Source organism: Palaemon carinicauda, chromosome 3, assembly GCF_036898095.1.
Source record: "Palaemon carinicauda isolate YSFRI2023 chromosome 3, ASM3689809v2, whole genome shotgun sequence".
In the NCBI taxonomy this organism is placed as follows: Eukaryota; Metazoa; Arthropoda; class Malacostraca; order Decapoda; family Palaemonidae; genus Palaemon; species Palaemon carinicauda.
The window spans coordinates 145662579-145689589 of record NC_090727.1 but is presented as its reverse complement, the minus strand read 5'-3'; the positions used below and the strand labels follow the sequence as shown (position 1 = coordinate 145689589).

The 27011-nt window shown below is 41.9% G+C and overlaps 1 protein-coding gene across 8 annotated transcripts in view; it reads right to left on the bottom strand.

The window, feature by feature from the left end:
* Window positions 1-27011, bottom strand: part of maf-S (MAF bZIP transcription factor K) — a 152890-nt gene that overhangs the window by 62614 nt on the left and 63265 nt on the right. For 5 of the 8 annotated variants that reach the window (XM_068370801.1, XM_068370800.1, XM_068370802.1 and 2 more), the window contains exon 3: window positions 26226-26332. The exons of the other annotated variants lie outside the window; for them this stretch is intronic. In XM_068370801.1, the coding sequence (XP_068226902.1) occupies window positions 26226-26246 (21 nt within the window). In that variant the 5' untranslated portion in view covers window positions 26247-26332. The remainder of the gene's footprint in view (window positions 1-26225; window positions 26333-27011) is intronic. 8 annotated transcript variants of the gene reach the window in all.

The following is a 27011-nucleotide window of genomic DNA, read 5'->3' as shown; positions in this document are numbered from 1 at the left end:
CTCGACAGGTTGCCCGTGTTGCGAAACCCCGACGGGAATCGCGGTCGCAATCGCCCTGGTGCTCGCGCGAAGGTAAATCGATGGTTCGCGCGGGGGCGAACGTGGATGGGCCCGTGCGCGGGCGCGCAAACGAAAGTGCGCGAGGGAGCGCAGAAGGGGGCGAGCGTGGTTTCAAGGGCGAGCGCTGGCAGTCGACATCCGATAGTGCGCAGGCGAACGATGGCGCGAAGGCGAGCGATGGCTCACTGGCGGGAATAAGCTGGCGCTAGCGCGATGGAAAACCGTTGGTTCGCGAGCGGTCGAACATGGGTGTGCATGTGCGCGGGCGCGTGGGTGAGCGGCCGAGAGTGCGAGTGGTCGAGCGCAGGCGGCTGGGAGACCGATGGCACGTAGACGGGCGATGGCGCGTAGACGGGCGATGGCGCGTCTTGGCGAGCGATAGTCCGTAGGCGAGTGAAGGCGCGCTGGCAAGCGATGGTGCGTTAAAAACGCTAGCGCGCAGGTGACGAATCGCGTGGGCGCGTAGGAGATCGCTGACGCGTAAGAGACTAGAGAAGGTCGTCGGCGAGAAGACGAAAGAAAACTCCTTGCCTGCGCCTAGATCTGGTAGATCGTGGGCGAGAGGGCGCTAAGGAGCATTGCGCTAATCAGAAGGCGTGCAGGTGCATCAGGAAGGGGAGCGCTGATGCATGCTGGCAGGCAGGCGATCGTGGGCGTTCAGGAAACCGTTGGCGCCCATGGCGCGTAGCAGGAAAGGGCGCGCAGCTGTGCGCTGGCGTACTGAAGAGAGCTGGCGCACAGGACAGAAGTACAGGTGAGCGCTGGCGAGCAGGAAGAAGATCTACAGCGAGACTCAATTACCGGAGATCGTGGTCCACAGCAGGCGAGCGCTAGAGCGCTACTGCGCGCAGGAGAACGTTGGCGCGCAGGAAAAAACCTGGCACTTAAGGGGCTTACCCATACTGTGGAATAAGCCCCTTAGACCAGAAGGTACCGTTGCCCGTAGTAAACGGGGTGAGTTGGCACCCACTGCGCATCTGCGTCCAGGAACGGAGATGAAGACTAGAAGGTCTGGCAGGAGTAGGCAGGTGCAACGGTCGGTACTCGTCGAGGAGGGTCCTCTGCAGCGAACGTCGAACAAAGATGAAGACGACCTCCGAAGAGGAGTCTCTGAACGTGAACTCCCCCGAGGGGAAGAGTCACTGGCAGGAGAGACCGTAGGCATCAGCTGTCCCCAAAGAGAAACTGAGCCCTCAGCAACAACAGCAGGAGGAGTCTTCCGAAGAGGAGTCTCTGTGGTGCACTCCCCCTTGGGGGAGAAGCACTCGCAGGAGAGACAGTAGGGCTCAGCTGCCCCCCGAAGGGGATTGAGCCTTCAGCAACAACAGCAGACGGAGTCCTCCGAAGAGGAGTCTCTGTGGTGAACTCCCCCCCAGGGGAGAAGCACTCGCAGGAGAGACCGTAGGCTCAACTGCCCCCCGAAGGGGACAGAGGCTTCAACAACAACAGCAGACGGAGGCCTCCGAAGAGGAGTCTGTGGTGCACTCCCCCTCGGAGGAGAAGCACTTGCGGGAGACCGTAGGCATCAGCTGTCCCCCGAAGGGGATTGAGCCTTCAGCAAAAACAGCAGATGGAGTCCTCCGAAGAGGAGTCTCTGTGGTGAACTCCCCCCCCCCCGGGGGAGAAACACTCGCAGGAGAGACCATAGGGCTCGGAAGCCCCCCGAAGGGGACTGAGCCTTCAGCAACATCAGCAACAATAGCAGAAGAGTCCTCCGAAGAGGAGTCTCTATGAGTGTCCTCCCTCGCGAACGAGAGGAACACTTCATAGAAGAGACGGGTCAGCAAGTGACCCAAAAGAGCAATTCTCCGAAGAGGGGCTCCTGCAGTTGCTCAGCCCCTTGAGCGTAACCGCAGGTGCGACCGCTCAGCACCAAGAGCATAGTCGCACGAATACCACAAAATAAAGGCAAGAGGTGTTCCCCCCGAAGGGAAAAAAAACTCAAGCCTGGACGGGAAAACTTCCCTCGGAAGGGAAGTTACCCACCCAAGGAGGCGAGCCTCCTGAGTGTTCTAAAATGAACTGGAGAGCTGTCAGTCGTCACGGGAGCACTTCCAGGAGAAGGAGACACGCCCCTGACGAAGATCTATAGGGGAGGCAGCAACCGCAGACTCCACAGGCCCCAACAAGACAGCTCGCTTCGTTGTCACATTACACAAACGAAACTAGATCGTTAACTGTGAATAATAAAACACAAAAGTCATTAGTTAACATTCATTCGCCCGAGGGAAAAGAAACACAAGAATTACACAACAGGCACGTGCCCTCAAACCACTTACACTCACGGAAGGAGAGCTGTAACAAACACAGAATTATAACAATTTATAATTATGTAATACAAATATGAATGTTCACTAAAGAAAGAACGAAAACCCCGAAAGGAATCGTTCTACAAAAAACTGAAAAGTTAACAAATACAATTAGATTCATAAACTAATTATGATAAAATGTACGGCGTAGCAACCCCACCCACACGGGAAGGAAGCTACACAGGACGTAGTAAAGGTAAAACGTAGTAAAGGGTGAACGACCTCAAAAGAGAGAGAGAGAGAGACCGTAGTCAAACTCGATCGCGACCCATAAAATTACACCGTGGTGGCCTAACTGCCGAGGGCTCCACGAAGATATCGTACACTACACACACAAACATGAACTCTGAAAAGGAAACTTACTGATTTCTATACTCAAATATATCCATAAACACAAAAATATGTTTACTGTACATATACTGTATATTGAGTATAAGAAAAGTAAGTGATTAAGTAAAGACAAAACATAAAATGGCTGCCAAGCGAGGACGAAGACAGGCATGAATGTACATCGTCCCATCCAAAAGTGAAGTGAGACATTTCACCGGTGTGTGAGGGGGGAGGGGTAGCAAGCTACCCCTCCCCTACCCCTGCTAACTAGCGCGGGGGTAGTAAACCCTCGTTAAAATCTAATGGCTCGTCAATTTCAGCTACGCCGAAAGTAAACCCCCCTATGTAAATAGCGTGGTTTGTATTTCGGTTACGGAACAAATGGTAGGTTAATAACACATTGGTGCTTAATGTAATATCAACTGTATAGATGGTTTGAATAAGTTAAGAAATGGTATAAACAATACTTTGTTACTGTATTCAAACGCGCATATTATTGAGAGCAGCTGCTAGACATCTGCTGATCTGATAATAGCCAAAAGTAAAACAAAAAAAAGTCAACAATACTCGATTTCTAAACCACACCCGAAATTTAAAAACAAAAGTACACATTTTCTTAATGTGCAATAACCTATTTAAAGAGTAGCAATTTTCTAGAATAAAATTATGTTTCCTAAAAAATAGTGGTTTGCTGATGAAATCGGATGCCATATTTTAAGCTCCGATTAAAATGGATGTAGACACGGTATAATTTTTTCGTTTCGTATTTAATTGACACTTTTTATTAAGAAAAGCGATTTTGGTTTCTTCATCTATATGTAAGTATTGTATAACAGAGAGAGAGAGAGAGAGAGAGAGAGAGAGAGAGAGAGAGAGAGAGAGAGAGAGAGAGAGAGAGAGAGAGAGAGAGAGAGAGAGAGAGAGAGACAGGAGAGAGAGAGAGAGAGAGAGAGGAGAGAGAGAGAGAGAGAGAGAGACAGACAGAGAGAGAGACAGAGAGAGAGAGAGAGAGAGAGAGAGACAGAGAGAGAGAATCAGCTGTTGTAATCGAATGCCTTGTTTTTGTTTCTTGTATCACCTGAAGCGAGGAACTGATCGCCACAACTAACAATAGTCATGTTAATTTCATTCTTTAACTCGATTTGCCATTATATTTCTTACATAGAGAGAGAGAGAGAGAGAGAGAGAGAGAGAGAGAGAGAGAGAGAGAGAGATTTTCTGGCATCAAATCAATCTCTCTCTCTCTCTCTCTCTCTCTCTCTCTCTCTCTCTCTCTCTCTCTCTCTCTCTCTCTCTCTCTCTCTCTCTCTCTCTCCCCCAAGAGGGAGAGTTTTTTTTTTTTAATTATATCGTGTACTATACAAAACAAATCTTTGTAAAGCAAATCAATACTGTTTAAAATATGACAAAATATTGTCGACTCGTTACCAAAGTTTACTCTATTCACTGCCGATAAACGAACCCAGCCTACGTGTGAAAACCTTGAACACCCGAAGGGAACAATAAAGCTTTCATATATACTGCACTAAATAATAATGCTTTATACCACCATTAACACTATTATTCAAATTATCGAAAGGTTAGAGAAGGATAAAGATTGCCGAGAACATAACCACAAATCTGTTTACATTTTGTCAGCTGGACTCGCACAGTTAAAGTTGATTTCATTGCTGATGTGGAATTTTATCCTTAAATAGGCTATTTATGAAATTATGTTAAAAAGATGTAAGGTTAATATCGTTTTGTAACATTTAGTATCAACTACCGTTGTAGCGGGATGTCAACAAAAACAAACCCCCACACTCTTGATCACTCCTACTTTCTCAATATCCCACAATACAAACTTTCCCCTGACTCTACTTCAAACTGGACTCTTGGACAGAAGGAAAATGAAAACAAAACATAGCCTTAAAATTATATTCACCGCAACCAAAAGCAAAAAAATTCTGCATTCAAAATAAGCTTAACATATAAACCACCAACAACCAAAATAATTACACGTAAAACATATCATTAAATTCATAAATATACCAAAAAAAACCGTATCACCATTCAAATAAAAAAACCCTAACAAACTTAATACTAAACCGCACACCAGCTCAAAATATGTGTTTATATATATTACGACACCAACACTGTCGCCACACACAAGCCGAACTGTCCTTTCACGGCAAACTACCACTACAGTTTATGGTAACCGAAGAGTTCTTAATTTGCCATAACGGCCTCAACTCCTTGAGTCACAGGTGTCAGTATCATCATCATCATCATCATCGTCATCATACACAATCTTTATAAACAATAATCCAAACGGAAAATCCTTCAAACGGGCTGGGTCATTATGGCATCAAAATCAAGGGAATCGTTCAGTGCAATCAAATCGTAATCCTAATCGTAGTCCAGGTCATCAACGGTTGCGTAATCCAAGAGCAGTCTTAAAACAATCTAATACAGGCCCAGGTCGTCAACTAAAGATCGGCATTCAAAAATAACTCTCCAAAGGAGGAATCACGGCCTGCCAAAATAAAAAAAACACTTATGAACACTCCTAACTAACAACTATCGCAACTTTAATCAAAGATAAACAATAAACTTTCTATCATTCACGAACGCGCCTAACAAAAATGAATAAAAACAGTACTTACTCAGAATATAAAAAAAAACACTAAACAGCCGGCTTTCGAAGAACAAAAAAAGAAACAACCGACTCCTACCACAGTTCGAGATCCAATGCTTTCGCCCAAGACATTCATCACCACCCTATCCTAGCTAAAAATGTAAACAAACAACCTCAAATATACCAACAATCTTTCCAACTTAAAACAATCATTCGCTAATTACCCTTTTTCTTCGGCGCGCACCGCGGACACACAAAACACGCACACACAAACGCACATACACACATTCTCTCGCGCACAAGCGCGATCTAACAAAACTAAAGCACATTAAATTCTCTCTCTCTCTCTCTCTCTCTGACAAAACTAAAGCAAATAAACTCTTTCTTTCTCTCTCTCTCTCTCTCTCTCTCTCTCTCTCTCTCACTCACTCACTCACTCACTCACTCACTCACTCACTCACTCACTCACTCACTCACTCTCACTCACTCACTCAACAAAACTAAGCAAATAAACACTCTCTCTCTCTTGCGGTTTGACAAAACTTAAGTAAATAAACACCCACACTCACTCACTCTCTCTCTCTCTCTCTCTCTCTCTCCTCATTAATGACAAAGCTAAAGCAAATAAAATGTCTATATCTAACAATACTAAAACAACACTCACTCTCTCTCTCTCTCTCTCTCTCTCTCTCTCTGACAAACTTCAAATAAACACACTCACACTCTCTCTCTCTCTCTCTTTCTCCTCTCTCTCTCTCTCTCTCTCTCTCTCTCTCTCTCTCTCTCTCTCTCTCTCTCTCTCACTCTTGATTTGGCAAACAAAAAATAAATTAAAATAAAATTAATCCTCCACACCGTATTTAGGGCTACCATATACTTAAAAAAGACAATATATTTGATACATTTTGTAGTGTAATGAATCACAGACTTTGAACAGCTTAGCAGATACAGAAAATTTATTTTTGAAAAATAGCGACCGCATAAATGGGGAACCGTAAAATTCGAACACGCATAATTCGGAACAGTACTGTACTTATAAATGTCATCCACAAGTAACACTTTTTATTTTAAGTTATCAAAAGAAAAGATATCCCCCTGTTGCTATTTCTAATAAAAAAAAATTATCCTTTGTATCCATGCAGTGTATTTAAATCCTTTTCTAATTCTCTACTCATTTAAATCCTTTTCTAATTCTCTACTCCATCTTGTAAGAATATTCCTAACATGCAAACATATTCAGAAGGAGAGGTCTTCAGACTAAACTTCAGCAGAAGACTACCTCTCTACTGTGCCTGCAGATTAGGCTCAAGTAGCTCTGCTGCCAACTGCTATGGCACAACCATTTAAACAATAACACTAGATCTTTATATGAATATCTTTCAGCTGAGGTAAATGTACTTTTCACAACTCTAGTAATATAAAAAGTTGTTATCAAGCACATAGAGAATATCGTTTGACGGATATAATCCAGTACTGGTAACCAATTGCCATATTAAAAATCATCAAGTTATTCCAATTTCAAATGGACCAAGCACCGGGGAAGTACTTTGTATTGGGGGGAGATGTGATGACAGGGGTAGAATGAAAATACTACTCAAGTCTCACTGGAAACTGCTCATTTTACGTTAACACTATAAAATCTAACAAGATTCTACAATAATCTAAAAACCACAAATAGTTAAACAAGTCTACTATTCTTCAAGAAAGAAGTTTCTGGCAAACAACAGGTTTAACTACAGTTCTTATGATAAGTATACTGGTTATGGCATTTGAATTTACATTGGAAAAAACATCCTTAACTTATTGTGGGTGAGGTAGTCAGTAGCAATAGGATTCAGTTTACACTTTCTTTTTTGGTAACCTAAAACCAGCATAAGTTTATTAATAAAAAGTATTTCACACACATATACATCTTCATATAAATGATCATCATTTTGATAACAAAAGAAAAAATATCATGAGTCTCACCTAAAAATTGAAGTTATGAGGATACCCTGCTTTCGTAACAAAGGCTTCAAACGAACTGCCCTATTACTGATGTCTCTATTCCTGTTATCTAACAATTCACTTGTCTCTATCACTAACTCTAGTGGTACCTACTAACTTCTACCAAATTTCTTAAACCCTTTGGCAACTCCTTAATTACAAATAATCTCAAAAGCAGATAGAGACTTACTGAACATTTAAACTTCAAAACCATTCAACCAGATTAGTTATTTCAATCTTAAATCAAGTCAGAGAAGAAGAGGCTGGTCTTTACAGTGTTTCCGACTATGATTATATTTAGTTCTAGCAATGTAATAGATGGTTGTGTGTTTGGCAAGTGGTGCCACCTATTGGGTCTTACTAGGCATCACAAAGAGATGGGTTGTATTTTTTTTTTTTTTTTTTTTGAAGGTCAGGGAGCCTGTAACTCCCATAGGTGAAAGCAGAATGAGTACCAGATAAGATGAAATTAAATGACAGAATCAACACTGTAATATGCAGAAGTAGAGGTTACAAGGACATAACTAAAAAAATTCCTTGGATGAAATTTCATATATAATCATGATGCTATTCCATACTGAAGTGGAACTGCAAGAAAGATCATTTGAGGTTTTAAGATGGAAAAACCCTTCTCATCACAACGGAGTGTACTCAGATTAGCTACTTATAAACCCAAATACAAATTCTAATATCTCCCGACTTAAAATCCTTTTCACCTCACAAAAGTACAGCAGTTGCTTTTGTCTAGTAGGATATCAGTTCTAAAGCAGAGAGCTGTTGAAAAAATATAGTACAGTGATCCCTCGCTACTTCGCGGTTCGACCATCGCGGATTCACCACTTCGCGGATTTTTTTTATAACGCATGTATATACATATATCGCGGATTTTCCGGAAATTTCGAAAATACTGCGATGTGACCGATGGTGCGAGATTGGAGAAAGTAAGGAAAATTGAATCATGATTGATTTTCAATATAAATGAAACTTTGAGGAGCAACAAAGATATCATTTGTTTGAGAGATAGAGAGAGGTAAGGAATGGGAGGTAGTGAAAAGTAGCCCACAGAGAGAGAGAGAGAGAGAGAGAGAGAGAGAGAGAGAGAGAGAGAGAGAGTGTGTGTGTTGTTTTAAATGTAATAAACAAAAAAATTTGATAGGTTATAACACATTGGTGCTTATGTAATATCAACTGTATAGACGGTTTGAATAAGTTAAGAAATGGTATAAACGATACTTTGTTAGTGTATTCGTACGCTCTCAAGAGCGGCAGCTAGACGTCAGCTGATCTGATCACAGCCAAAAGTAATACAAAAAGTAGTCAACAATACTCGATTTTTAAAACACACCCGAAACTTAAAAACAAAAGTACATGCTTTCTTAATGTGCAATTAACTATTTAAAGAGTAGCAATTTTCTAGAATAAAATGATGTTTCCCAAAAAATAGTGGTTTGCTGATGAAATCGGATGCCGTATTTTTAGCTACGATTGAAATGGATGTAGACTCGGCATAATTTTTTCGTTTCGTATTTAATTGACACTAAGAAAACTAATTTTAGTTTCTTCATCTATATGTAAGTATTGTATAACAAGAGAGAGAGAGAGAGAGAGAGAGAGAGAGAGAGAGAGAGAGAGAGAGAGAGAGAGAGAGAGAGAGAGTGTGTGTGTGTGTGTTGTTTTAAATGTAATAAGAGAGAGAGAGTGTGTGTTGTTTTAAATGTAATAAACAAAAAAATTTGATAGGTTATAACACATTGGTGCTTATGTAATATCAACTGTATAGACGGTTTGAATAAGTTAAGAAATGGTATAAACGATACTTTGTTAGTGTATTCGTACGCTCTCAAGAGCGGCAGCTAGACGTCAGCTGATCTGATCACAGCCAAAAGTAAAACAAAAAGAAGTCAACAATACTCGATTTTTAAAACACACCCGAAATTTAAAAACAAAAGTACACGCTTTCTTAATGTGCAATTAACTATTTAAAGAGTAGCAATTTTCTAGAATAAAATGATGTTTCCCAAAAAATAGCGGTTTGCTGATGAAATTGGATGCCGTATTTTTAGCAACGATTGAAATGGATGTAAACTTGGCATAATTTTTTCGTTTCGTATTTAATTGACACTAAGAAAACTAATTCTAATTTCTTCATCTATATGTAAGTATTGTATAACACAAAGAGAGAGAGAGAGAGAGAGAGAGAGAGAGAGAGAGAGAGAGAGAGAGAGAGAGAGAGAGAGAGAGAGAGAGAGAGAGAGAGAGAGAGAGAGAGAGAGAGAGAGAGAGAGAGAGAGAAAAAAAAAAAAATTAATCAGCTGTTGTAATCGAATGCCATGTTTTTGTTTCGTGAGAATTTCATCGCCACGACTAACAACAACATACTGTACTGAACTTTACAGTATTATACAGACTACTGTAATATGATAAAATGTTATTTTTATTAATAAAATAAATTTTTGAATATACTTACCCGATAATCATGTAGCTGTCAACTCCGTTGCCCGACAGAATTCTATGGAGGGATACGCCAGCTATCACAATACTAGAAGGGGGTGTACTTACCAGCGCCACCTGTGGCCAGGTACTCAATCATTTGTTGTTGACACCTCCTCAATTATTCCTCGGTCCACTGGTTCTCTCTGGGGAGGAAAGGGAGGGTCGATTAAATCATGATTATCGGGTAAGTATATTCAAAAATTTATTTTATTAATAAAAATAACATTTTTCAATATTAAACTTACCCGATAATCATGTAGCTGATTCACACCCAGGGAGGTGGGTGAAAACCAGTGTACATGATTAAAGGATAGCTAAGTATCCCATATTTCATATAACAGTTATCTCAAATAACAATGAAATAATAAGTACCTGGTAAGGAAGTCGAATAGAACCGTTACTCTGCCTTTTATTTAAAGTTCGTCTTCCTTACTGAGCGCAGCGTTCCTCTTGGAGGCTGAATCAACCCAAAGGTGCCAAAGTACAAGGGGTTGCAACCCTACTAAAGGACCTCTACCAAACCTTTAACCCAGGCGCTTCTCAAGAATGAACAGACCACCCGCCAAATCCAAGGATGCGGAAGGCTTCTTAGTCTACCGTAACAACCATAAAAACAACAATAAAAGTATTCAAGAGAAAGGTTAAAAAGGTTATGGGATTAAGGGAATGTAGTGGCTGAGCCCTCACCTACTACTGCACTCGCTGCTACGAATGGTCCCAGGGTGTAGCAGTTCTCGTAAAGAGACTGGACATCTTTCAGATAAAATGATGCAAACACTGACTTGCTCCTCCAATAGGTTGCATCCATAATGCTCTGCAGAGAACGGTTTTTATTAAAGGCCAACGAAGTAGCTACAGCTCTTACTTCGTGGGTCCTTACCTTCAGCAATGCAAGGTCTTCCTCCTTTAAGTGAGAATGTGCTTCTCTGATCAGAAGCCTTATATAGTACGAAAGCCCATTCTTGGACATGGGTCTCGAGGGTTTCTTGATGGCACACCATAAGGCTTCTGACTGTCCTCGAATAGGTTTAGACCTCTTCAGATAATATTTGAGAGCTCTGACAGGGCAAAGAACTCTCTCTAGTTCGTTACCTACCATGTTGGAGAGGCTAGGTATTTCGAACGATCTAGGCCAAGGACGTGAAGGAAGCTCGTTCTTTGCTAGGAATCCAAGCTGAAAAGAACATGTAGCTGATTCGGTTGTGAAACCAATGTTCTTGCTGAAGGCATGAACCTCACTGACTCTCTTAGCTGTTGCAAGGCAAACGAGAAAAGCAGTCTTGAGGGTAAGATCCTTGAAGGAAGCTGACTGGAGAGGTTCGAACCTAGATGTCATAAGGAACCTTAAGACTACGTCTAGATTCCAGCCTGGAGTGGAAAGACGACGTTCTTTAGACGTCTCAAAAGACTTGAGAATGTCTTGAAGGTCCTTGTTGGAAGACAGGTCCAAACCCCTGTGGCGGAGAACTGAGGCCAACATGCTCCTATACCCTTTAATCGTAGGTGTTGAAAGGGATCTCTCATTCCTAAGATGAAGAAGGAAGTCAGCTATTTGGATCACAGAGGTATTGGTAGAGGATATTGAATTGGCTCTACACCAGCTTCGGAAGACCTCCCACTTAGACTGGTAGACTCTACGAGTGGAAATTCTTCTAGCTCTGGCAATCGCACTGGCTGCCTCCTTCGAAAAGCCTCTAGCTCTTGCGAATCTTTCGACAGTCTGAAGGCAGTCAGTCGAAGAGCGTGGAGGTTTGGGTGCAACCTGTCTACGTGTGGTTGACGTAGAAGGTCCACTCTTAGAGGTAGAGTCCTGGGGAAGTCGACTAGCCATTGAAGTACCTCTGTGTACCATTCTCTTGCAGGCCAAAGGGGAGCAACCAGCGTCAGCCGTGTCCCTTCGTGCGAGACGAATTTCTGCAGAACTTTGTTTATAATCTTGAACGGAGGGAATGCGTACAGGTCGAGATGGGACCAGTTCAGAAGAAAAGCATCCACATGAACCGCTGCAGGGTCTGGAACAGGGGAACAATAAAGCGGAAGTCTCTTGGTGATGGAGGTGGCAAACAGATCTATGGTAGGTTGACCCCACAAGGTCCAAAGTCTGTTGCACACACTCTTGTGGAGGGTCCATTCCGTGGGAATGACCTGATTCCTTCTGCTGAGGCGATCCGCTGAAACATTCATATCGCCCTGGATGAACCTCGTGACCAGTGTGAGGTTTAGACCTCTTGACCAAATGAGGAGGTCCCTTGCGATCTCGTAAAGGCTCCTCGAATGGGTCCCTCCTTGCTTGGAGATGTAAGCCAAGGCTGTGGTGTTGTCTGAATTCACCTCCACCACTTTGCCTAGCAGGAGGGACTTGAAGTTCAACAGGGCAAGATGAACTGCTAACAGTTCCTTGCAGTTGATGTGGAGTAATCCTTGTTCCTTGTTCCATACTCCTGAGCATTCCCGTCCGTCCAAGGTCGCACCCCAGCCCGAGTCCGATGCATCCGAGAAGAGATGAAGATGGGGGGTCTGGATGGCCAATGATAGACCCTCCTTGAGAAGGAGATTGTGCTTCCACCACCGGAGAGTGGTCTTCATCTCTTGGTTGATAGGGATAGAGACTGCTTCTAGAGTTGAGCCCTTGTCCCAATGAGCTGCAAGATGGAATTGAAGAGGGCGGAGGTGGAGTCTCCCTAGCTCGACAAACAGGGCCAGTGATGAGAGGGTCCCTGTGAGACTCATCCACTGTCTCACTGAGCAATTGCTCCTCTTCAGCATGCTCATGATGCACTCTAGGGCTTGGTTTATCCTGGGGGCCGATGGAAAAGCCCGAAAATCCCGACTCTGAATCTCCATTCCCAGGTACACAATGGATTGGGAGGGAATGAGTTGAGATTTCTCTATATTGACTAATAGACCTAGGTCTCTGATTAGATCTAAAGTCCAAGAGAGGTTCTCCAGACAACGACGACTCGTGGAGGCTCTCAACAGCCAGTCGTCTAGGTAGAGGGAGGCTCTGATGTTCGATAAGTGCAGGAATTTCGCTACATTCCTCATCAGATGAGTAAAGACCATAGGAGCTGTGCTTAGGCCAAAACACAGGGCTTGGAACTGATAGACAACCTTTCCGAAAACGAATCTCAGGAAAGGTTGGGAGTCTGGATGAATGGGAACGTGAAAGTATGCATCTTTCAAGTCCAACGAGACCATCCAGTCCTCCTGTCTGACCGCTGCTAAGACCGACTTGGTCGTCTCCATTGTGAACGTCTGCTTGGTGACATACTCGTTGAGAGAGCTGACGTCCAGCACCGGTCTCCAACCTCCTGTCTTTTTGGCCACAAGAAAGAGACGGTTGTAGAAGCCCGGGGATTGATGGTCCCGGACTATAACCACTGCCTTCTTCTGCACAAGTAGCGACACCTCCTGTTGCAATGCTAGCCTCTTGTCCTCTTCTTTGTAGTTGGGAGAGAGGTTGATGGGCGATGTGGTCAGAGGCGGTTTGAGGCAGAATGGAATCCTGTAACCGTACCTCAGCCAACTGACAGACTGTGCGTCTGCACCTCTCTTCTCCCAGGCTCGCCAGAAGATCTTGAGTCTGGCTCCTACTGTTGTCTGGAGAATCTGAGAGTCAGTTCTTTCCCTTAGATGTCCTGGGTCCTTTCCTAGACTTGCCCCTGTGAGAGTCTGGACGGGAGCTTCCTCGGCTGGGGGCTCTACCACGAAAGGGCGGTATGAACCTAGTGGCCGGGGTATCAGCCACTGGGGAGCGATAAGTCTTGGGGACAGAGGTGGTAACCTTAGACTTACGAGCCGATGAGGCTACAAGATCGTGCGTGTCCTTCTGTATCAGGGCAGCCGACAAGTCCTTAACTAGCTCCTCGGGAAAGAGGAACTTTGAGAGTGGAGCAAAAAGGAGTTGTGACCGTTGGCACGGTGTAATGCTGGCGGAGAGGAAGGTACACAGTTGTTCCCTTTTCTTCAACACCCCTGATACAAATAACGACGCTAGCTCACCCGATCCATCTCTGATGGCCTTATCCATGCAGGACATAATTAGCATGGCAGAGTCTTTGTCCGCAGGAGAGGTTTTCTTGCTGAGGGCTCCCAGGCACCAGTCGAGAAAATTGAACATTTCGAAAGCTCTGAACAACCCTTTCAGAAGATGATCCAGGTCTGAGAAGGTCCAACAAACCTTCGAGCGTCTCATCGCAGTCCTCCTAGGCGAGTCCACCAGACTTGAGAAGTCAGCCTGGGCAGAGGCAGGTACTCCCAAGCCTGGTGCTTCCCCTGTGGCATACCAAACGCAACCTTTCGAAGCGAGCTTCGTTGGAGGGAACATGAAGGAAGTCTTGCCCAGGTGTTGTTTAGACTGAAGCCACTCCCCTAAGATCCTTAAAGCCCTCTTGGAGGATCTAGCTAGGACAAGCTTAGTATAGTTAGACCTAGCTTGTTGAACGCCCAGCGAAAACTCAGATGGAGGAGAGCGGGGAATAGCAGAGACGAAGTGGTCTGGGTAAATCTCCCTGAGTAGAGCCAAGACCTTTCTAAAATCAATAGACAATGGAGAAAGCTTAGACTCCTCCACGTCTGATGAGGGATCAAGGTGTGCCTCCTCATCATCCGACACTTCATCAGCAGAGGGTAGCGAAGCGATAGGACCAGAATGCTGAACCGCAGAGTCAGAACGGGTAGGAACAATAACAGAGGTTTCCTCATCTTGAGGGAAAACCTGAGGCTCAGACTGCATAGGCTGAACAACAGACGAAGCAGAAGGCAGGCGCATGGGTGAAGGAGGTTGACTCCTAGCAAGAGTTGAACCCAAGGATTGCACAAGCTGAGCGGAGGACGGAGGCGGAGTAGTCCGTTCCTGTTCCTGTGAGATGAGTGGAGCATGAAGAGGTTGAGGCTGCGCAGAACAAGGTAAAGTTCTCGCAAGCTGAGGCTCCTGAGGCGCAAGTCCATGGTGTAGAGGAGCTTGCCTAGATGAGGGTTGAGCTCGCTGCAGCGATGGTTGAGCAGACAGACTCACGGAGGGGAGAGGTTGTTGTACCCCAACCGAGAGTTGCACCACTGGTGGAGCAGCAAGGGGAGGAGGAGGAAGAGTGGAATAACTCTCCTGATCCCAAAGCAAGGGTTGCCTTAAAGAAGGCTGAGGCTGAACAACACTGGGAACAGCAAACTCCGAAAGTGGCTCAACATCGTACGCCTGGCAGATGGTGCTGCGACCAGGCGGAGCAGGTGCAGGCTGGGCGAGCACAGGCGGAGCGAGTACAGGTGGAGGGAGTGTAGGCGGAGGAGGAGGTGCAACACTCTCAGCCCGACACTCACGCATCAAGTCCGAAAGCTGAGCTTGCATGGACTGAAGCAGGGTCCACTTGGGGTCGGCAGAAACGATAACAGACTGAGGTAAAGTCACAGTCGGGGTCTGTATAGGCAGAACCTTACTCCTCTTGGGCGGAGTACAGTCGACCGATGACTGAGGCGAGTCGGAGCTGAGCCAATGACTACAACCTGGCTGAGCACTCGCTGACTGAACTCTACGTTTAAGCGGTCTCGAGACCTGAGACCAACGTTTCTTCCCTGCATGAAGATCAGCGGACGAGAAGACGGGCTCAATCGTCTGCAGGTGGGAGTGACGGTCTAAGGAAGACACGCCCGCAACCACCGAGGATAATTCTGTGCGCCTAACAAGGCCTGTCGAACCCTTAAGCCCTTCGACATTGCTTCTCCCCTGGGCATGGGAGCTTGCAAGAGGTCCCGGACTGGGAGGACGACTGGCTCGCACAGAAAAATCCTCACGCACCACACTGGCACCACTAGCACTTGGCACTGCACAGACACTAGCACTCGTCACAGCACTGGCACTATTTCCACCCACTGCACTCTTGACCTTCAGTTCTTTAACCTCGGCCATCAGAGACTTATGGTCACTTACCACTGATTCTACTTTATCTCCTAAAGCCTGAATAGCACGCAAAACAGTTGACATATCAGGCGGAGGGCACACAGTAGGCTCGGGGGTAGCCACTACAGGGGTAGGAAAAGGTAGGGGATCATGAGGTGAGGAAAACATAGAAGAGTGAGAAGAACTTCTCCTAACTCTACCTCTCTCTAACTTAGATGAATATTTTAAAAGACGGACAAAATCCAATTCCGAAAGTCCGGCGCACTCCTCACATCGATTTTCTAATAGACAGGGCCTGTCCCTACAGTCAGAACAAGCGGTGTGAGGATCTACCGAGGCCTTCGGAATACGCCTATTGCAAGACCTACATCGTCTATGGGAGGGAGCTTGCGAAACGTCAGACATCTTGTTTCAAAGAGTAGTCAAAGGGTGATCCAAAAACAAGCAAAAATTCATTAACCGTTAATCAGTATTTATATAAAAGCTATCTAGCTAATATAAAAAGGATTCCAGTATGCGACAGCCGTTAATCTAAGAGAATACTTCACCAAATATCCATGAATAAACTCGAAGACCATAAGCGTATCCCAGAACGTCTAGCCGGAAGCACGACAGAGGAATAATTGAGGAGGTGTCAACAACAAATGATTGAGTACCTGGCCACAGGTGGCGCTGGTAAGTACACCCCCTTCTAGTATTGTGATAGCTGGCGTATCCCTCCATAGAATTCTGTCGGGCAACGGAGTTGACAGCTACATGATTATCGGGTAAGTTTAATATTGAAAAGTAAAATATTTGTAATAACCTATTTCATATGAAATGGGGCCATTTTTTTTTTTAAATTTACATTTACGTACGTAAAACAACACACACACACACACACTCTCTCTCTCTCTCTCTCTCTCTCTCTCTCTCTCTCTCGTAAATTGTTTTCCTGCTTTGCTACGTATGTATGATTTTATATAGATACGGTAAATAATATTTGTAATAACATTTTCTAAAAGCTTTTACTGTAATATCATTATTTATCACTTTCATCATGCGCGTTAAATGCCTTCGTTTGTTTATTACGATCGAAGATCGAGCATACTTTATGAGGCCGCCCATAAAGAAAAACATTTCATTTGGAAGTCCTAAGAAAAATTAAGTAAAACATTGGTAATAACAAAATCAACATACTGTATAATCAATATAATCGATGCAAAAACTAACCTATACACAGATGTGTACACTAAATGCGTTTGTTTCTTCATTATGATCAGAGATATACGTAAACAAAACATTGGTTGCCATTTTTTATCGTGCTTTTTGGCGTGTTTAGGAATCGCATGATATAAAATCGCCTTTAATATTTGTGCCTGTTTTAGTTTAGGGTACTGTAGTACATGCATTAAGTGTTCTGTACATTAAAGGGTAGTTTGTTAATAGTACTACGTACAAGGGAAGGTTTTAAAAGTCTGAATATACGTGTTAAATAAATACTTAAATATTGTGTCACTACTTCGCGGATTTTCACCTATCGCGGTCGGGTCTGGAACCTATCTACCGCGATAAACGAGGGCTCACTATATGTCAAAAATGATTACAGGTTATCTCTGCTAGACTGGATAGGAAAGTCCAAGGCTATTATTAGAAGAAAATATAGGAAATCACAAAAAGGAAAATTTAAAGTTTGGCATAACAAATTGAAAAATACTGGATTCTGAGAACTTACATACTAAAAGTATTTGAAAAAACAACTACTTGAAGACAAAAAATCTAGAGAACTGACCACATAGGAACAGAATAAATGTATGCTTTTCCACATTTCAAAACCATACAAATCTTGTAAAGATGCCCACTGGTTTCTTATCCTCCAAATACATGGGTGGAAGTCACTATATATAGCTGCTGCCCTAACATGCCTAAATTATATGTTCTTGTAAAACATTAAAAGCCATAACAGCTATTGTTGACAAATCTTAGAAGTCAGAAAAAGGGTTTCCTGAGAAACTGATGCTTAGCTAAGCAACCATTTCATGTCTGAAAAGAGATGTATTTTCATACAACTCATCATCTAAGAATTAAATGCATCTGAGTAAAGGCAGGATATAAAAGGAACACAAATCACCATTTCAGATTTAGATGGTTGATAAAACAGTGAAGCCTTATAGTAAGCCATTTTTATTTTAAGAAAATAAAAGGCCTACCCTTAACGAAAAATTAATATGCTTTTGCAAGTAAAGATAGTGACTCTGGATATACAGTAGGGTCCCGAATTACACGTGTTCTAATTACGCGATTCCTCAATTACGCGATCGATAGTTTTTAAAAATTAAATTTCCTGTATCTGCGAGGAGCATTCTAAATCTGCGAGTCAAGCACCGCGAAGCGTAGGAAATCTATTGTTTTCTTAATTGTATTGGGGAGGGGGGGGGTTGATGGTTCCCCAATGTCTGAGAAGGGGGGGGGGGAGAATGTGAGAGAAAGATTTCTGTTCAAACATTTTAAGACTAGTTTTGGATGAAAAATGTTAAGGTTTGCCCATCTGTTGTGTGAACTTGTCGCTAGGCTAGCCTAACTGTCCAACACCTATATGTATAATATTCCATATTTGTACTAATTAATTTTTATACTTACGTTGTGATTATGGTGAAAAATCCTTATTCATTAAACTTTAAATTAAAAACCATCAAAATCAACAGTGCCATTTGAAATATTGAAAAGTTTCCAAAAAAAAATCAACAGAACAGCATCGTCATGGGAACACCTTTGTTGCTTCCGTGTGCAAGACTACCGCTATCATCCAGTAGTAGTGCGTTGTGCTCCGTTTCATCTAAATTGTTTGAAATTCTTTTAAATAGTACTTTTGAAACCAAAAATTAAATTAAATAAAGACTATTTTATATCATGCTACTGCCAAACATGTCACTACAACAAAACCCATTACTGTACTTTGTTTAGTACGTTCCATCGCCGATCATAACGAACTCGCTAACCAATTTTAACATCTGTCTATAGGTTAACTTTTGCGGCAAAAGATATCTTACCAGGTACTATGTAATAATAATGTTATAATTAATGTTGTTTTATTTATCCTTAGAAAATCAAAATAAATGAAATATGAGCAATTTTGTTTCGTGTTTTTTTTTTTCTAAAAAAACGCCTCCTTAAAAGGAAAACTTTTTTTTTACGTTTCATCGTCGATCATAAACGCATTTACTCCTGAAAGTGATATTGAAGAGCTTTTACTAAAGATGTTATTATAAATAAAGATTATAAATAGGTGGTAAAATATCTATAATTAAAGTGTAGCGGCATCAAGAAATGTTGGGGTTCGCCCTTTACATAAGAATGTACTGTACATTGGATTAGACAGAACGTAGAAAAAATCGGTATTCGATATCCTCTTCATCAGCATCGTCAATTGGGCTTTTTATTTTTTTTATTCTCAGTCGCTAACTAGTTATCGCACTGTCAAGATCTGCACACATTCCGATAATTCACATTTGAAAGTTTTCTGGGAGAGGATGGATAGAGAAAATACCGAACTATATAAAATGTTTTTTTAAAAATGTTTTCTGGCAGAAAATTACGGTAGATTATCGTACAGCAGCCTAGTGCACACTTGCGCCTAGTGGCCGTGTTTACGTGTGGGAGTGTCATCATGGATATACAGTACTATACAGTAATTTTTAACTATTGCTAGATACTGTATCAAACCTCGAAAACCCTTTTTTGTTTTTTGTATCTATAGGAAAGAATTCTACATTATTCGGAAAATACTGAAAACAGTAGGCTATGCATAGTACAGTAGTAAATACTACAGGCATAGAAAATTATCAAAACTTTAACAACTTTTTATTGTTTTATTTATCCATAAAAGAAATTTTGGACAGTATTTTATAAAAAAATCTATAAGAAGGATTTCTTACAGTATTGTTAAGATAAAAGCTACAGTATATATATATATATATATATATATATATATATATATATATATATATATAATATATACATACATACATACACACACACACACAGTGTATATACAGTATATATATATAGCTAGAAAGCTAGAAATGGAGTGAAAACAAAATTGACGGGTAGGTTGCTGTTTGCCGCCATGATGTGTTTCGAAATATACGAATTTCCAATTACACGAGGCCTTTCATCGACCAAATTCTCGCATAATTCGGGACCCTACTGTAGTCCTCTTAAAGCTTCATAGCAGGATCAGTAACAAAGTACCTCCAAGAGTTTACTAAAATGTCCCACAAGAATCAGCCTGATTCAAGAGAATGACTAAGTGTTGGATAAATCAGAAGACAGCTGGGCAAACTGGTAAACAATAACAAGTACCGTATGTACACTACCAAGTATACCACATAAATAACACTAAAAGAAAATAATTGATGGAGTTAAAACTCCAACTGCTAAGCAGTAGATTGAATATTCGAGTTAATAAAATAAAAACACTGAACTTAGGGAATAAAACTGTCTTCTATTCCTTTCTTGTTATGGAAAAAACATGTGGCACACAACTAGATAATTTATGGTCATCTTAAAAAGAGCTTAATCTATAAGACATGCAAATGTTTAGTAAATAAGATGGAAAGACTACAATTTTTAAAAACAATTTGTATTCTTCCTAGCTATGCAAACCTGAGTCATTTAAATGGTTACTCCTAGTTTTGTTTTCTACGACCATACAATAATAATAGAAAAAAAAGGTTCTGTTGCACCATAACAGGTCATCTAACAACCCAAATGCTGGGCAGTGTTATGTGTGGTTTCCAGTAGGCTTCACTCTATTCTAGTCAAAGACTTGTGGGGTTGTTGAAGAGGGAACTTTGCTTAAATGACTCAGGTTTGTATAGTTAGGAAAAATACATATTGTTTTTAAAATTTATAGTTTATTCCTAAATGGATACAAACTTCTGAGTCATTTAAATGAGTCCTCCTTAGGTGGGGAGAAGTCTCTACAGTATAGAGGTATTCACTCTATCTATGACAATTACAAGTACATGTAGGTATGAGCAAAAGTCAAATGTGGATATGTAAACAGTCCAACTGGCTCATAAAGAGGCAGGGATGTAGAGTCCAATACAGTATGTCCAGTCAAAAACAGAGATAAAGTCATATAAAAATCCTGCAGCAAACAAAATCCATATAGCAAATATAATCATTCATACCTGCATTAGGATGTGATGCAAGCAAGTAATCCAGTACCTTCTTATGAGTATAATAAAACTTGATCACATTTCATATCCTTGTAATGCAGAGAATAACTGATACTTTGATAAATAATAAGTATATCCCATATGAGCTTTAGCTACACTAATTGTTGAGCGGCAACAATAGGGCTTAGAGAAAGTGTTTAAAAATCAGTGAGACCAATCTTTCAGGTAGTGATTCTTGATAGTGTTGTCTTTTCAGACACCAGCTCAGAGAATTTAACTACCGAGTGGTTCTTGCAGAATGCAATGGTAGCAGCAAGACCTCTTCTCGAGGATTTATATGCTCTCATAAGTTTCACTTAGCCATAAGGAAACTGAACTTTTGGATACCTTCTTCTTGGGGCAGCTTGTGCTCACAAATAAGTTTGGTATCTTGAGTCTAATATAGGCTTTTCTCTTCAGATACTATATGACAAATCTTGTGGGGCAGAGTAAAAAGATTATCCACGTCATCAGTTACCTCTGAGAGAAAATACGTGAAAGAATCAAATATAGCAACATTAACAAACAGAATTTGAGTTTTTGGTCACAAACTCTGGAACAAAGGAAACGATAGTTCCTTCCACCCTTTGGAATGTGACATAAGGTTATTATGTCATTGAGAAGAGTTCCCTTTGAACCCTTGCATAAAACTTTATACTGTGGTCCTACCCTAAAGACTGCCTTCTTGTTTTTAGCCTCTCCTACCTTTGTCACATCCCAGGAAGGGGGCTTGAGTTCCTGAAGGTCAAGTATGTTCAAAGGGTTATACTGTAGTTAAAGAGATTTGTTGTACTCTGAGGGAACGATGGTGAGGGGTGGCAACCGTAAGCGACTGACAGGTATCACCATCTTGGTGCTCTGAAGAGGAAAACTCCAAAGCTTAATTGAGAGCAGAAAGTTCCCAAGAAGAGGAGAGATCAAGCCCTTTTAGATTTGAAAACCTGGCTCAAGGTTGAGTGGTAGCCCCTCAGCACAATGACAAAGGGATATCTCGTTAATCAGAAACGCAAAAAGCCAGTAATCAGGAGACTACTGTAGTGGCCTTAAGAGAAGCAAAATTCCCCCTATGACACCAATCACAGAATATTTTTCACTTAACTTGATTGACTGTTGCGGACAACTTTCTGATGTATTTGGTAAGTTGTTTTGCAGTAGGTCTCAAAAAGTTTCTCTTTTGGAGGATATGCTGGATGGTCTCCAACCATGAAGAGACAGGTAGAGAACCACCTCTTGGAACTTTCTTGCATGCAGTTGATACAGTAGATTTGGCCATTCTGGGAGTTCTCTTGAGGTTTCTGTGGGAAGTTCCAGCAGATCTGGGTACCATTCTGCTGTTGACCACTTTAGGGAGACTAGCGTTTTTCTGACCTCTAGAGATGTTCTTCAGACACTGTTAAGGACCTGACCAATCAGTCAGAAAGATGTACAAGTCTAGTCCATCCCACAGGTGCTGGAAGGCATCTTCTGTTGCTGGGTCCAGGACTGGGGAGCAATTAACAGGGAGTGATGTTCAGGCGAGTGAACATTATCTAGTTACGGGGAACCCCACAAGGTCAAAAGACTCTTTACCACTAGGGGAAGCCAAAGACCATTTGAAACAGACATGTCCTTGGTCGACTCATGGTTTGCATTGACATCCCTCTTCCCATGAATAAACCTCACCAAAAGGTACACTGGGTTGCTCTGTACCCAATGATGCATCTCCTCTGCAAGTTGGAAGGAGGAGGGAGACTGTGCCTCCATTTGGAGATGTAGGTTACAACCGTGTAGTTGTCGCTCATCGACCACAGAGAGACCTTTGAGTCTCTGAGAAGTGGAGTGGTTCTTGCGGAACGGCGGGGATGCAGCAAGACCACGGACATCATATGCTATGGGAGGGGGTCTCTCGTGACTCTTCCCCTAAATAGATGATGTGAAAAAGTCGTTTTTCTGAGACCACAGACCTGAAAACTGCTCTCTTATTAAGTGAACACTCCCACCTTGGCGTGAGGCATCCGAGAGTAGGAAGTATGGTATTTTGGGAGAAAGACCTGAAGGAGTATTCCTGCTAACAGGTTCTCCATTCTCAATCATCACTCAAGATCTGTCTCTACCTCCTGGGGCACTAACAGCAGGGTTGCAGTGTAGTCGGATGTTTGAGACCACTGGCTCTTCAGAAGTCCCTTGCACCAAGTGAAGATGCATTCTCCTGCAGGGCATTAACTTCTCTTATGAGATCAAGGTGTCCTAGGAGCTTTGGTTAAGAATGGGCAGGAAGTTATATTCCTTCCAGGAAGGTTTCTGCCATGCTTTTAATCTTGCTACCCTCGGCAGATGGAAAGTCTCTGGCCTGGGCCGTGTTGATATCGATGCCTAGATATCCGATGGACTATTGGAGGATGAGACTGGACTTTTCTAGATTTAGTTGAATTACCTACTCCCCACAGAAGTCGAGGTGAGTGTGTTTTATAAGCAGGGTTCAAGACTGTTAAGAGAAGCCAGTCATCCAGATATCTCAGAAGCCTTATGTCTATGGCATAAGCCCAGACTGATACAAGGATAAAGATTCTGATAAAGATCTGAAGTGCTGTTGACAGGTTGAAGCATAGCACCTTGAAGTAGAAAATTGTGTCTCATAAGGGAAACCCTAAGTACTTCCTTGAGGCAGGATGGATGAGGACCTCAATGTATGCATCCTTTACGTCCATGGTCAGAAGGAAGTTGTTCATCCTGATGGCCTGATTAACAGTGGCCAAAGTCTCCATTTCTTTAACCTTGTTTGTAAGACAAATACAATCAAATGGGACAAATCTATGATGGGTCTCCAACCTCCTATCAGCTTTTCCATTAAAAATACTGTAGATTGCTGAGGAAGCCCAGAGTCATCTAAGACTTCTTCTATGGCTCCTTTGGCCAATATCTTGAACACTTCCCCTAGTAAGAGGTCCTTTACTGACTCCTTAATGATCGGGCTGTGAGAATCTAAGTCAGAAGGGGTGGATAGGCTATGAATAGGACTTGATACTCTGAACGCAGTGCTTTCATGTGCCATGGATTGGTTGAGAAGAGCTGCCACCTGCACCAATAGCTTTGTGGGCATCCCCCAACTGGTGGTAAGTTAGGAGATAAGCTCTCGCTAGCAGCAGCCTCTGCGGCCTTGACCTTTACAGTCTGAAGAGTGTCCGCTGTGGCGGAAAGTGGACTGAGGGTCTTACCTCCTAGGCTGTTGAAAGTCTGTAGGAGGAAGAAACCGTCTTTGCTGGCTGACCTGCTTGAAAAGGAGAGTTCCTTTAGGGTAATCGACGGGTGGGCATCTTTGGTGCCGCAGCTCTTCTTATAGGAGGAGAGAAGCCTAACAGACTTTCTCTGATTTCTAAGGCAGCAGCCACATCTGATGGAGGCAAAAAAGAAGGGGAGTCAATCAGGTTGGAATTCTTAAACAGTGTGTGTCACTAAAAGAAAACTGTTTAGTGCATCTAGCTAAGATGGCATCGCGTCTTTTTAGGATGTAGTTACCCCAAAGGGAGACTATGATAAACTAAGAATTCCAGAGCCTTGGCTCCTGACATTGAGAGGTCTTCAAATTGTTTCAAGGAGCTCTCAGCATGTATATTTTCAGTCAAGAAGTGTGATACTGATCCCATCCATTGATCTAGTCAGGAACAGGCCTGAATGGAAGACATAGCTATTACCTCCATATTTTCCATTTTGGGACCCGAGAAACTGGAGTAGAGGTTCGGTAATTTGTCGCTAGATACACTTGTTACGAGGTTGGTAACGTCAACATCAATAGGGAGTGGGCTCGGATGGGCGGCAGAGTGGATATAAAATGTCCTCTGACGTGAAAGTGGCATGAGAGGCAACTTTAAAAAGACCTGCTTGCTTAAAGCAAAACGAAGGGGTGACTTTTGACGCCTTGATGGAAGATATCTTTTAAAGGGAAAAGTCAACCCCAGATAAAATTGGCCATATAGAGCTCACCACTCAATACACCAGTGGAAAGCAAGGTAGATCTAAGCATTTCTGAATCAGGGTCCAAGGAAACTGGTACTGGATCCAGCTCAGAGAGCTGAGCGGCCATAGCCAAGAGATCTGTCACAAGCATGGACTTGGGATCACTAGGTGCAAGATCAAAATTATGTGATAATACATATAAAAATTATGATCAATAAATTATCATTTTAGCCGTCTTCCTTCGTAGCTGGAGCCTCAGAAGGCTCAAGACACAAAGGAGCTGGAAGGGGGATATCTTTCAATGGAGATTGATCTTACACTTCTTAGCATTACTGGAAGATGAGGAATGAGAACAATCTCTCTCAGCTCATTTCTTGGGTCAAGAAAGAAATATCTCCCCTGGGAGGACAGCCACTCCCTACAATACCCACATGGAGATTCCACAGATTATCGTTTGCCACGATATTAGCCCTTCTTAACCACAAGAATAGCACAGATAATGATAAACACATTTAGTGTCAATGATAAAGAAAATACACAAAGGACTATACACTAGAAGTGGATATTCATGGTTGTAACAACCTCTTCTGGAGCCTACCAGCAGCTACACAACACTCCCCAGCAGTTGGGTTGCTAGGTAACAAGCATGGTGCAACAAAGCCCTTTTTCTTTTATTATTGTCCAGTTGTAGAAAACGGAACTTAGAATAACCATTCACATGACTCAAAAGTTTGTGTTAGCGTAGAAATCTTTTTATATTAATTTGAACATGCCACAGACTAAACCAAAGACAGCATAAAGAGGAAAAGTAATAACAAACTAGGAAATAATTGCATAAGTTTGGCAGTCATCAAATTACAAACCATTTTAGACTGCAAATTCTGAAGAAAGCACACTAAAACCATCAGCTATCTACTTTTTCGTAGAAAGGCTTGTATGAAAAAAAACGTTCATTGCATGATCCAGTGTGAGATGTTGCCAAAATACCTGGCCATTAAGTTCCTGTACAATTGGGATTTAAAATTTTTGTAATGTTAGGATTTCTATTACAAAAAATCTCTTCATGTTTGGTGCCAAGATGAAGGGAATAACTTCATTATAGTGTATCACGTAATGTGACAATCTTTGGTTGCAACTGACCACTGGATAACAATAATGATCTATGCTCAAAGCAAACAGACTTCTACCTCTTGTCATCACCATTCAATAACACATACAGTAATCAACGCTTATCTAATAATGAATGATGAATACAAAATGTAATGGCCCAAGGATTGTTATGTGTCTAAAATCAAGACACTGTTTCACATAAGACTTTGAAAAGCTAATGACCACTACACTGCAAAAAAAAATTCAAACTCCCGGTGAGTGCAAGTAAAAACACAACAAACAACAGCACTCACTAGATCGTATAACTCTGCCATGACACGTACCGTCCCTCGCCGTTAACAGAAACTAAGTACTGTATGAAGTATGACCTTAACAACTGGTCTTTAGGTCATCGTATTCTCTGAAATATTCATAATTGGATGTAGGGTCTATACCAGTTCCCATGAGTTCTACTTCTATATGGGTAACTGATAAACATACAGGTATTGTAACCTTGACTGTAGCCTCAATATTTAAAGTGAATTTTAATAATAACAATTAGGAATCATCATTTCACAGTACAGTGTAGCCTTTTTATTTATACGGCAGTTAAGGATAAAGGACATATGGACAAGAAATCCTTTAGAGAATGTCTTAAAACACAAAAACTATCTTTAACAATTAAGGGCCGTCCGTAATGAGTAGTTTTGGGCAACTTCAATACAGTACTGTGATAGTTTCACATTTCCCATTTTCTCTCAATAACCAAAATATAAATAAAAATAATGAAAAAAAAATTTATATCAGTAACCATGCAACAAGTAAAACAGATAATTTCTAAAACCATTGAATGTGCTAAACTCACAACCACTCTTAGATTGATTAGTTGCCACAGTGAAATTTTAAAATCCTTATTATAGTTTAAATATTACAATTTCCAAAGTAATACTATATGTATTTTTCATAATTAAACAAACCTGAAAACTTTAATAGGAGTATAATGTTGGAAAAGCTGAAATAACTGTTAGACTTTTAACAAGGTAAACATGGTGGGTTGCCATGCCCAGCTGATAGTTAAATTACTTTAAAATTTGTGATTT